The following is a 12514-nucleotide window of genomic DNA, read 5'->3' on the forward strand; positions in this document are numbered from 1 at the left end:
GTGGGGGTAGCGAAGGCGACTCCGAGGGTGGGGACGTCTCGCGTCCCGACGCTTCTTCAGACGCGGAAAATGATGACGAGAGATGAGTGACGAAGTTTCGGCCGCGTCGTTGAGATCATCCTCTTACATCCATGTTTCAATTTTCCCATTTGGAATTACTTTCTTTTATAATGTAAAACTCTCTGTAGAGGAATGTAACATTCGACAGTGATCAATCAATTGCGTTATATGAATAAAGGGCAGCTTCAAAGTTAAAACATTCGAATATTTTCTATATATTTATTTTGTCGTGAAATTAATCGAGATGGTAAATCGAATTTGGATTATATACATTAATCATTTTCGAAAGAATCATCGAAAGAACGCATACAAATTGACAAACGGTGCAAAGTATGGCAGATATTTCTTCTATCGTAGTTTGTTAAAGCCACTAACATATAGAAGTCATTTTTAATCCTACATTGTTTATTCAACTAACTCATATTCAATAATTATGAATTATGGGATTAATCAATCGAGAGCTAACTCGAGAGCAAAGTACCGGATAAATAATAGATGATCTTAAATTAAGAATATCGTGGAATAAAAATAACCGATCTTCGCGTGTCTGATTAGAGTTATAAAAAATGTGCCTTGGCTCTTCGTAACTAGACGTAGGAGGGCTACAAGCGTGTTTCAACCTTCGAAGAAATTCAGGCTTGTTTCTATGTGTAAAATCGTTGTAATAATAAACGAATGACATTGACTTTTTTTCTCAAAAGTTGCATGAGCTCTTTCATATATCGATTCAACTAAGCCGTTTCATTTCTTTGCGTAAGAAAGAACAAACGGATGCTTTGTTATCTTTTTTTTTTTTCTTTTCGATCGAATTGTTTTGATAAGATTTGATTATATTACAGCATCGTTTCGCCTTACCTATCCACATATGTTTCGTGAGAAATCTCTACGTTGCACTGTAATTTTCTTTGCTTTGTTTATCCGATATAAACGACCATAAGGATTAACTATAATAGGAAAAAGAAAAAAAAAAAAAACAATTAAATTGATTAATATATTAATTAATGCATTTTCATAAATTTCAAATTATTCATAGAAAGATCCGAGAAAATCCTGATTTCTTTTCACTAATTCTTATGTTTTCGATGTAAAAGTAATTGGAGTGTATCGCGTGTATACCTCCTTACTCGAATTATAAACATACGTTTTGTTAAATTCGGCAAAGGAGATATCTATGTGCCAACATGACACGATAAAACGATAAAACGACGCGCGGCTCACGCAGTTCTCGTACTCACTGACAGCCACCCACGCGTCTACGCATTTTCTCCCCCTCCCCTCCCCTCCTCTCCCCATCCCTCCCCTCCTCCACCTTCTCCTCCTCCTCCTCCTCCTCCTTCTTCTTACTCCTTTTCCCGCTTCTCTAAACTTACTCTCGCTCTCGCTTTCTTTTTTTAACAATATGTTACATTTATTCATTTTTATTATTTCATTATTTACTAATTTATATCAAATGTTCATCATTCTTAATATCATTTAATTTAATTGAACGATATTTTCTCAAACATCTTTATTCAAGTTAAAAAGCTTCAATTTACGGAACAAATTTAAAATGCACTTCTTTCTAAATTTTCTCTCTCCTACATTTGTTTTTCTTCCAAAATGCCCCATTTCCTTCTATCTTTATACACGTTAGACTAGTACAATATTTACACACACGCACTCACAACCTTCTATAGACTGTATTTATATCTTTTCCCCGGCTTCTACTTCTCTCCCTTCTTCTTATTCTCAACTCTCTCCTTATCTTTTGAGACACATGGACACGAACATATCGTCGGCGAGAACTTGTCTGGTATCACACCTGTCCGCAATCGTAATCGTCCTTTCTCGTAATATCGATTACAATCATTATTTCATCTACAGTTGACATTTATATTTATTTCTAATAAATGTGAAAAAAAAGAAAGAAGAAGAGAAAGAAGAAAAAGTCATTGGAATTTAATGATACGAATTTATTGGCCTACGAACAACCTTGAACGAGAAGAATGTGAATAAAATTTAGGCCTACCAGATTTTAAATTTCGGCTCATAATTATTTCTACTTTTATAGACGAATTTAAGCGCGTCAATCTGGAAAAAATCAAATCAACGTGAGATTTGATGACCCGATTGTACGACACATCGGCATCGCTAGGTAAGCAGAAACAAATTAAAGGAAAAAAGAGAAAATAATAAAATGAAACAAAGAAAAAATAAGAAAGAAGAAAATGCAAGAAATATTGAAAATAATATATATCAATTAAGCTCAACTCGTACATATCGTACGTAGGCTTGGTTGGCCAAGTTTAGCCATGAACAACCCCTGATGAAAGAGTTTCGAGAGCTCGCCGACGCATTTTGCGGCGACATGTCGCTGACTCGGTCTGCTCTAAACTCGTTCGACGACAACGACGACGACAAGAAGGAGGGACGCGAGTAATAATACTCGTAAGTGAGTACGAACTTGTTGGACGATGCGACGAAGTATCCTTTTAATTCGTTACGAATCACCAGTCGGGTGCGTTTCCTTTTTTTTTTCTTTACATCTTCTTACGTCGTGTTACTCTTAATGTCCTTCCCTTCGAGTACTATCCGAATATCGAGCTTTGATTTTTAAAATGTCGCACGCACGTCGCTTCGTAGCACATTTAATCAATACGATTTCGACATTGTTTCTCTCTTCTTTTTTTTATTTGTATTTTTCTTTACTTTTTCATCTTGTAATATGGTAGATAACAAAAAGTGTTACACTTTACGTTCTTTCGAATTACGTTTTGGAAATTTTATCGTTTGATTCAATCGTTCAATCAATTTTTGCTATTTGCTCAAATTGATAGGACATTTTAGATAAAAAAAAAAAGTCAGAATAATTAAGCCAGTTGACAGATCGTTCCTGTATCATGTGAGACTTATGTAGGTATAGGAACGATCTTATCCAACCGTTAGCATTCCGCATCCCGACGAATCGGAGCGAGACACGCGCTGGTCCTCGCAAACTCGCACGGTAAGCGTAACTTACATATGTGTGATGCCAACGATACTGCTCCATGCTTTATGTATACTTTCTTACACGCATATATATATATATATATATATGTGTGTGTGTGTATATACATATATTTATTTATTTATTTATTTATTTAGTTATTTATTTATATATACAGAATGAACCATTTAATCGTAGTAACCTCAAATATTATTACACATCATCTCTCCGATAAAATAATTACTCGATCGTAAAAATAATCGATGACATTCTTTAGGATATCAAAATTCAATCTTTAAGCGAGTTCACATCGGAAAAATAATTATTATTTCTTCGCCTATTCTTCGTTCGATATGATTTAAGAAGAAGAAGAAAAATTGTTAAGGAAAAACAATCATCGAACGATATTCCAATAAAGTAACTCAGAAATTTGAAATGATTATATCGTGCAGGTAAACATATGGTACAGCCTAACCGCGGTTTAAACTGCACTCGTACGAAACCTCGCTCGTGAGTTGTAGGTCAGATCCAGTCGCGCGAGCGTGTAATTCAGACATTATGCTGGACGGAATCGTTGTACAATACCTTCGGTTTCGTGTTACGAGGTAAAACAAGGAGAGAGAGAGAGAGAGAGAGAGAGAGAGAGAGAGAGAGAGAGAGAGAAAGAGAGAAAGAGAGAAGTCCACCTTACGCTATACCTGTTAGATGTTTCGCAATACATACGACAAAATCCAAGTGGTGGGTAAATAAAATGATTGGTATTAGATTTTCATGGTTATTTCGAGCAATCATCGTAAAATGCAAACTTAAAAGAGCATCCTCGTTGAAAGCTCTCTACCGAAGAAAACTTCAGTAGGATCAACGAAAGGTGGGTCGAGTATGAATCATCGTTTCACGAAGGTAGAGCAAAGCGCTACCAACGAGCTTCTATTTCGAGATTCGTGAAATATTCGTCGGCATTACTAATCGTGCTTCATCGTGTCTATGATTCAACTCTCCTCTTAAAATCATCGGGCAAGGCTTGAACGCTCATATTGTCCACCTGCTAGTAGACCAATCGACGAGAGCGTGAAATTCTATTTTCGCGGTTCACGGGCAACGACGAGTAATCACTGCTAAAACCCTGAATGTGTCCAACCAATCTTTCTTCTTTTTAGATATTTACAATGATATGTATATATACGTGAATCTACATACGTAGATACTTATAATACGTAATATTATACAAAAATGTACTTTACCGTTTGACTCGATCCTGCGAAATAACTGCGTATGCAAATCATCCTCATTCTCGTCGTCCTGATTGAGGTCGCAATACGTCCCGTTTCTCTCAATATCAGAAAAGTCAAGACGTTTTGGCTTAGCGTACGGTTCTCCTGTCCTCTCGTCGTACTCGTATTCACCGGCACGATTTTCAAGATAACTGCCGTCCTCGCAGCTGCAAAAGCAATTCCGCTTGGTAAACGCACGCCCAAATCTATCGATCGCATTAAAAAAAAAAAAAAGAGGAAAAAAAAAAAAAAAAAAGAAAAAATAGAACATAACGATATTTGACTCTATCTATATTTCCATCTACCTGTAACTAGGTGCCAGTGCAAATTCGTAAATCGATGCGTGTCGATGATTAGTTAGGCTGAGCTTGATTTCTTCTTGAGGTAGAAAGAGATCCTTCAATGCTACGTACCTCGGTGAACATTCCAATAATTCTTCATCGACGGATCGTTCTCGATTGCTCGTGTCATATTGCAAGGATACACCTGAAATCGCGTTTAACGTGGAATAAGGGAAGATTTCTATTTTATTTTCCTTTTTTTCTCTCTTTTTTTCTTTTCCCTTTTATCTTTTTTTTCTTCTTTTGTCTTTTTTTTCTTCCATGCGAATTTGTTCGTTGTTTTTTTTTTGCCTCGGTAGAAGGCACCAACGAAAAGTAAACAAGCGAATCGTTAAGCGCGTTCCTCTCTCTCTCTCTCTCTTTCTCTCTTTATCTGTCTTCCTCCTCTACTCGTGTTTAAATCGTTACTCGCTTAAGTAAATAATTTCTTTCGAGGTAGACGACGAGAGGAAGGATGACGTCATCGATGCCGAAACATCGTATTATTCGTTTCCGATCAAAAATCTTTCGTGCAGAACGAATAACAACGCGCTCGAGGTAAGTTGAGTAGAGAAACGTCCAAGTCGACTCGCTCAAGTCGCAATAAACTTACGACGCTTCTAAAGTTCCTCCCGCGAAAATCTCCTCGATCGACATTGCTATTTCTGGCTGTTCCCCGCGTACCAAACCCCCCGGAGATCCTCTATCGTTTCTTTCATTGCGACTCTTTGCTCAAAAATTAAAATTATTTAGAGTGTGATAACGCTCATCGAGACAGTCGGTGATTCTTAAACTCGACTCTTTCGCAAAATTTTAACGATTTATATACGTAATTGCTGCGATCAAATAAATACGAAATTCATTTGAACAACAGAACAAATAAACGAGAAATTTTATTTGCAATTTTTTCCTATCCTTCAAATTTTTTCGAATGTTTGACGCAATGAATTTCACGAAGAATCCGTTTCTTCCTTCTTAATTCTCGAAAAAAAATGAAAAAAAAAATGAAAAAAAAAAGAAAAAATAAAAATAAATAAATAAGATAAACATCTTCGAACAATCGGTATATAGCTTGTTTTCCTTCGTTTATTCTTAGATCGGCAAGTCAACATTTCCCTCCGCACTTCCGATTTACCTTGCCGTCTATTTTCATACCTTCCGTTCAGAATTCGTCTACTCTTCGGAGAAAATTTATATCCAAAATAATCCGACTACTTTTTTTCGCCTTTATATCATATAAATTACATTTGCCATGCAACAAAAATGACACGACTGTTATTTTAATAATGTTTCCTTTAATAATGTTGTTTTATCGCATAAAAAATATACTATGTCACTTTTGTTGCAATCGAACGAATAGTTAAATTAAATAATACCTAGTGCAAGTATGTAAGTACGTGCAATAGGTTACCCATTACCATTAATGATAAGTTAGTAATCTCCAAGTGTTAGTAATGATTCACAGTCTCGATTTCGATGGTGCTCAATGATTATCATTTATTATACGTATGATCGTGCATATTTAATTAAAACTATTTTCTCTACAGAAAATTATTCTACATATTCCCAGAACATTCAACTAATTTGCTATTTTTGACTTTCGATAAATCGTACCTTATCGCTTCTCTCGATTGTGTACATGCAAGACATATGAATATCCATCGCAGACATAACTACATGTAAGTACATGGTTCGTGATCTTTTTTCTTTTTTTTCTTTTTTCTTCTTTTTTCTTTTTTTTTTCCTTTTTTTTCCTTTTTTTTTTTTTTTGATACGGAAAGAGCGACAGCAGGGCGGGAAAGAGAAAAATAAATGGTTACACCATAAAACCCAGCTTTTATATTGCAGAGGAAGCACACGTTTATTTACACAGTATATCAATAGCGTTGACGATGATAAGAACATTAACAATGATCTGTTTATGTTTTCGCGAATGCGTTATGACAATCTCGTGTTTCGCCTTCGCCATAAATTCATTTATGTATTTAATCGGAAGAAATTAATGAATATATCGTGGAAACACCAAAAAATTAAAAACATGAGGAACGCAACATATGTCGATCCTCGATCAACCGATTCATTCTTATTTATGCAAGAAAATAACAAATAGTAGTAGTCTTATCGTTCGTCTAGATTTTAAGTAACAAAATGTGACTAGCATTTTTATTCTCGAACAAAAGACTTACTTAGATAAATAAATAGATTTGCTTAATGATTTAAAAAATGTAAATGAACGCTTTTTCAAAATCTTCTCTCTTTTTCTTTTTCTTTTTTTTTCTTTTTTATTTTATTATTTATTTATTTATTTATTTTTTTTTTTTTTTTTTTTGAATCTCTGATCGTTTTCTTCTTCTTCTCGTTTCATCTTACAAATATAGAAATATACTCGTAGAATTTCTTTAGCTGCATCTTTTTTATACATATGTGTTACTGTGTAAGTTTGTCGATCTCACGAGAATATAAGATAATTTTTCAAGAAAAATAGAAACAAAGAAAACTATAATTCTAATCTATGACAGGGTGGATGAAAAAAAAAGTTAGGAAAACGATCATGTGCTAAAGAAAAAGTAATAAAGAACTGAGAAAAGAGAGAGGGAGAGGGAGAGGGAGAGGAAGAGGAAGAGAGAGAGAGAGAGAGAGAGAGTGAGATAGATAGAGAGAAAGAAAGAAAGAAAGAAAGAAAGAGAGCAAGAAAGAAAAAGTGCGAGAGAAATACGCAAGAGAAAAGAAAATAGCCTATCGAAGCGATTTTTTTTTTTCGAAAGTCTTTAGTGTCAGCAACGACAAAAATGCATTGAAAAGAGTTCATGACGCGACTACAAAAAAAATTCACCACCACTTTTCGAAATCACTCGGATTTTTCTCGTCCTCTCACTGATGATTGACTAGAACTCCTCGTCCATATTGCGAAATATTAATGAAAAATACAAAACAATCATACTTTTTGAACTTAAACGAATTGAATGATTTTTGGATTTGACGTTAATTTCTTCTTCTTTACAATCTTTCGAAATGAATAAAATATCATATAATATGACATTGAAACTATTTTCTCGGATTTTCATTTTTTTGGAGTTTCATGAAACATTTAAATAAGTGACGATTCGAAGTCCATGGACGACAGAAAGTTAGACATTTTCCACCACCCTCATGATATAAGCTGTACCATTTTTTGCTGTATCTTCGTGTTCTGTTTATTTTTTTTTTGTTTTTTTATTTTGATTTTTCCCTTTTTTTTTTTTTTTTTTTTTTTTTAATATACTACCACCTTTTCATCATCATTAAATAGGTGCGTATATTGATCGTCTGTTACCTGGAACCTGCAAGGTAGCGGAAGTTACAGTGGATCCTAAACCATTTGTGGCAGTACAAGCGTAAGTCCCGGCATCGTCTGAAAAATGTAATATTATAAAAAAAAAAGTAGTGCACAAGATTTGTTAAAAAAAGGTTCCAATTAATAACGCACCAGGAAAAGCATGAGCGATAGTTAGACGACAAACACCATTTCTGTAATGTATTTCAAAATTGGAAGAATTTTCAATAATTCTACCATCCTTCGACCACAAGATATTTGGTTGTGGTTCTGCCTGCACAATGCACTCGAATCTCGCGGTTTGTCCACTCACAACAGCGATATCTCTCAGAGGCTAAAATCAATTATACCAAATTTCAACTTCAAACGGTCTCGTTTCAATGAAGCAACAAGTCCAAAAGATAATTTACCGTGATAAAGAGAGGAGCCTTCTTTGGTAATATTTCAAGATAAGGCTGAATCACTTCTTTAGTAGATGCGACTCCGTTACTCGTTGGCCATGGCGAACCTGTTAAATTAAACATGACTAAAATAAAAGAAAAAATAAATGAGTATAACAACTTAACAACCATACCACTTTCTAGATAGACAGCCTCAGAAGCTTATGGATAAAGCAATGATAGATAAACTGCTTAAAGAAAAACCGACTTTTCATGGGAAATCACAAATTCCATGCCTAAATAATAATGCATAAAGTTAGTCAATATTGAGTTTCTCTCTTCGTAAACCCAATAAGCAAATTTTCTGATGTTCTTGCAAATGCAAGATGTTTTGCTAAACCAATGACCAATTCTCATGCAAAGAGAAATTAGTTTTGTAACGTTTTAACGCTATAAAACGTTCCAGTGCTATTCCGAAATATATGTGTGTATAATGCAATGCCTCAAGCGAATTCCAGTGAACAAAATCAGCAAAAGTGCAAATGCATGAAATCAAGCAGAAAATGTCTCTGAAATGGCAATAGATATGATCGAACATAACAATACAAGGCAAGGTGTCGAAGGCAGGTATATACCTGCAGAATCCACGTTGCTAGGTGGTCCAGTGGCGCTACTGTATCGGGGAGAGAGACTTGGCAAGCTTGGACTGAGGGAAAGCGGACTAGGCGTGGTGTAATCCCATCTGGACGGTGACGGTGAACAAGGTATAACGAGACTCGGTGGTGGTGCCATAGTGTCTCCACCAACGCCAGGATATCTTCTTCTAGCATTCTTCGTATCCTCGGCTTCAGAAAATTCGCTCTCGGACGTTGGTTCCCATTTTACTGTTTTCGAAGGACCAAACTTAGTCGTAGCAGATTTGGTCGAACGAGTCGAGGACGACGACGTAGTCGTCCCCTTTTTCGCATAACCGTTTTCCTTCTTGGTGGTAAATTCATGAACGATAGGCACCTCGATGTCGCTAGCTCGTCTTTGGCCCTGAATCGTTTTATTGGTACTAGTGATGGTCTTCTTACCCTCGCCAGGTAAAACGATTCCAAATTCATAGCCGAAGTCATACTTGAAATATATTAGTCCAGTATCCGGATCGATTTGCTTCATCCCTGTAGTCGTTGAGTGACGATAAACTTATATATATTTGTACTAATTCGTCTTTGAAATTTATTCATTACAATACTTCGTAATCTTAACAATTAACATTAACTCTAGAGTGAAATAAATTTGATGTGCTTTATAAATATAAAGTCATATGTCTGTGTTTACCGTGTTCAGCAACTCGAGATTCTTCTCTATACGTCCGCGGCTCATCACTGTCGCTAACGCGACTCTCAGCAGGATGTTTTAGGATTGGTTTACCTTGCTTCAGATCCGACTGGATGTCACTTACGAATTTTTCGGTCTTGGATTTGAAGGTACTCGTCATATCGCTCATGTGACGTGACGCCACGTCTACGGATGTTTCAGATTTTTCGTGTTACGGGATATGAGCTTGTCAGCAAATTTTTAAAAAGACAAAAAACAAGGAACGTGTAAATGGAGAAGAAAGAAAGATAAAAAGAAACAGAAGAAATAAGAAGATGAGGATAGAAAAAATAAAAAATGTAAAATAAGCTGAAGTGAATAATGACATAATGCAGTAATAAAAGAAATTGAAAAAATATGAAATTAAAAGACAATGAGGTGTAACGTGTTGTTGTTGGTGATGATGATGATGAAAAATGTGTAAGAAAATAAAATAACACGCAATTATTTTTACATAAAAGCGACATCACTATCTACGAGTGTAGTAATTACAATTTTTGTATCCGTCCTCCAATCAACGTCATATTTTACAGTACTGTACAAACTGAAATAATTTGACTATTGAGAAAAATGATTTTTGCACCGAATATAAAAGTAAAGTAAAAAAATCTTATGAAATGCCCTTACGATTGGCAGCTTTTTTGACGTCGTTCCTGGATACGAAACCGAATTCTGGAGGTGAGCCAGGCTGCAAAACTTGTTCGTCTTGCCTCGAAAATGGCGGCTGTTGAAACTTCTGTGCCTCGAACTTGCTTGTTTTTATCTCATCACGTAGCTGAGTCATCGACGTTTGTCTTTTCATCGGTGGTGGACCGGTATCAAATTCCAATGGTGAAACCACGTGTTCTTGTCTAACCGGAAGGCTGCTCGACCTAATACTTTTCCCAGAAGGAGGTTGAACTCTTCTGTATCTTGGATCCTCCGAGTCGCTATCTGCAGGTGCCCACTTTGGTCTAATTCTGCTGGAATCAACGTCACTCTCGTAATCGGACTCTCTGAATTGGCCCTGTACAAACTTCTTAGGAGTCGGTACGCGATAATAGGATTTCTGTTGTTTTTGCGTTTTCGTTGAATCAACGGGACCAAGATCGCTTGTCGTTTTCTGTCCATCACCGAACTTGATGATCCGACTAGTCTGTTCAACTGTGACGATTCTTCTGCTATTTTCCGTTGATTCATCCATTCGAACTGTTTTCCTAGTTTCCGTACCAATTGCGTTATGATAAGGCATTCCCGCCCGTGCTTCGTAATACGTTTCTTGACCATGAGGTGGAGCGTAAGCGATTTCAGGTGGAGAACCAGGTAATAAAACTTGCTTTATCTTGGTCGGTGTAACGATCGATCTATCTTCTATCCGACTTTCTTGCTCGACCTCTTTCATTGATGTTCTTTGATCAAAGCCCGATGACGTTTCTTCGATTCTTTTTTCTGATGGTGTTGCCACGATCGGTTTTCCTACGTAGAAAATATTTCCCGGGTGACCTCGATCAAAAGAGGATTCGATAAAAGAAAGAAGGTCATACTTTTGGACATTATTTGGACCATTTTCACGTCTGCTCTTCTATTGGTTTTGCACCCTTAACAGCATCGTACAGCCATTGCGTATGATTTCAAGTTATACGATATAATTCTTTTGGGAGAATTAAATCCCGCAACGATGAAATTAATTATTGACAGAAGAGAACACGAAGAGAAGAAAGCAGGAGAAGAGCGATGAAATTGGATATACATGTTTGAAGCCTTAGAAAGAAAAGCTGGGGGTTAACTAACGTACGTACTTAGAGTAGCCAAGAAGTAAAGATAGAGAGACAAGCGAAGCAGGAAGATAGGAGAACTTGTCTCGCGAGGTTTACAACGAGAGGAGAAGAAAGCTTGCCGGGAGGTCTACTTGTTGTAAGCTGGAAAAAAGTTGCAAAGTAAGACTCCTATTAGGGTCAACTTCTAATTATTTTTCACCTGTACGATCGATTCACTTTATATCCTGATTGAACAACCTACCCGATTATATTTTAAAAGGATTATCCCCTCACCAACCATAGTATTATAATTTACGGAATAAAGAAGTCAAAGGAAGTAGAAAATATCAAATCTAGTGCATAGAGTGCTACTTCTATGTCAAGAAATATTTACATCAGAGCAATTATAGACACGTATATATAGGTACATTTAGAATGGTTCTATCGTGAGTTATACATATATATATATATATATATATATATATATATATATATATATCTTTATCGTATTGGACAAGTAAATTATTATTTGAATTTAAAAAATACCTGAACCAGTTAAGGTAGATTTCACTGGTTTGAAAGAACGATCATCGGTCTCGGTACCGCGGGGTTTCCAGACAGACGAGATTCTACCATCGTAATCGCTTTCGTAATCACTCTCACGAAATTCGCCCTTGACAAATTTGGAAGGGCTTGGAGAGGGTGCCTGAACTTTCCGCGTTGTATCCATTTTCCGATGCGAAGAGAGATCCGTAGTATAAACTGTCTCCTGTAGAGAAATAATATATTTGAGGTAAGAAATAAATCCCCGAAAATAAATCCACGATCATTCTCTAATTAGCAAAATCTTAACTCTCATTTCATCTATGCAAAGCTCAAGACGATCGACCAAAAAAAAAAAAGAAACAAATGATCTAAACACAGGTTAACATTAGCTTTCTATTTGTGTGCACTAAGAACAACACTCTTGAGGTAAAGCATATCTTTCATGCACAAAAACATCACTCTAAAACAGTAATACTGTAAATATTTCTGTAATGTTAATTAATTGATATCTTGGGATTTAATTGTTAATTGCTTATTGAGGAGATACAAAATATACATCTA

The 12514-nt window shown here is 35.9% G+C and overlaps 1 protein-coding gene and 2 long non-coding RNA genes across 19 annotated transcripts in view; 1 reads left to right on the plus strand and 2 right to left on the minus strand.

Moving 5' to 3' along the window:
- Positions 1-896: 896 nt before the first annotated feature.
- LOC146872506 (uncharacterized) lies at positions 897-5538 on the minus strand. The gene is made up of 3 exons (XR_014983003.1): positions 4602-5538; positions 4267-4463; positions 897-1004 (listed from the first exon to the last, which is right to left on the minus strand). It is a non-coding gene; the product is annotated as an uncharacterized LOC146872506 (long non-coding RNA).
- The window catches only part of LOC118450007 (uncharacterized), a 34021-nt gene continuing 22403 nt past the window's right edge, over positions 897-12514 (plus strand). Inside the window, exons 1-3 of one of the 6 annotated variants that reach the window (XR_014982997.1) lie at positions 897-2194; positions 2330-2557; positions 5077-5174. This is a non-coding gene — a long non-coding RNA (uncharacterized LOC118450007). Of the gene's footprint in view, positions 2558-2616; positions 3631-5072; positions 5175-12514 lie in introns of those variants that run through there. The other 5 variants (XR_014982998.1, XR_014982999.1, XR_014983000.1 and 2 more) reach the window with 5 other exon arrangements.
- Positions 7847-12514, minus strand: part of LOC146872507 (uncharacterized) — a 36111-nt gene continuing 31443 nt past the window's right edge. For 6 of the 12 annotated variants that reach the window (XM_085661480.1, XM_085661487.1, XM_085661479.1 and 3 more), the window contains 7 exons: positions 11954-12176; positions 10299-11126; positions 9633-9818; positions 8945-9472; positions 8340-8437; positions 8083-8263; positions 7847-8007 (listed from right to left, as the gene is read on the minus strand). In XM_085661480.1, the coding sequence (XP_085517606.1) occupies positions 7898-8007; positions 8083-8263; positions 8340-8437; positions 8945-9472; positions 9633-9818; positions 10299-11126; positions 11954-12176 (2154 nt within the window). In that variant the 3' untranslated portion in view covers positions 7847-7897. Of the gene's footprint in view, positions 8008-8082; positions 8264-8339; positions 8438-8944; positions 9473-9632; positions 9819-10163; positions 10216-10298; positions 11127-11203; positions 11570-11953; positions 12177-12514 lie in introns of those variants that run through there. The other 6 variants (XM_085661481.1, XM_085661483.1, XM_085661482.1 and 3 more) reach the window with 6 other exon arrangements.

This window comes from Vespa mandarinia, chromosome 15, assembly GCF_050613455.1.
Source record: "Vespa mandarinia isolate Hongniang chromosome 15, ASM5061345v1, whole genome shotgun sequence".
Classification (NCBI taxonomy): Eukaryota; Metazoa; Arthropoda; class Insecta; order Hymenoptera; family Vespidae; genus Vespa; species Vespa mandarinia.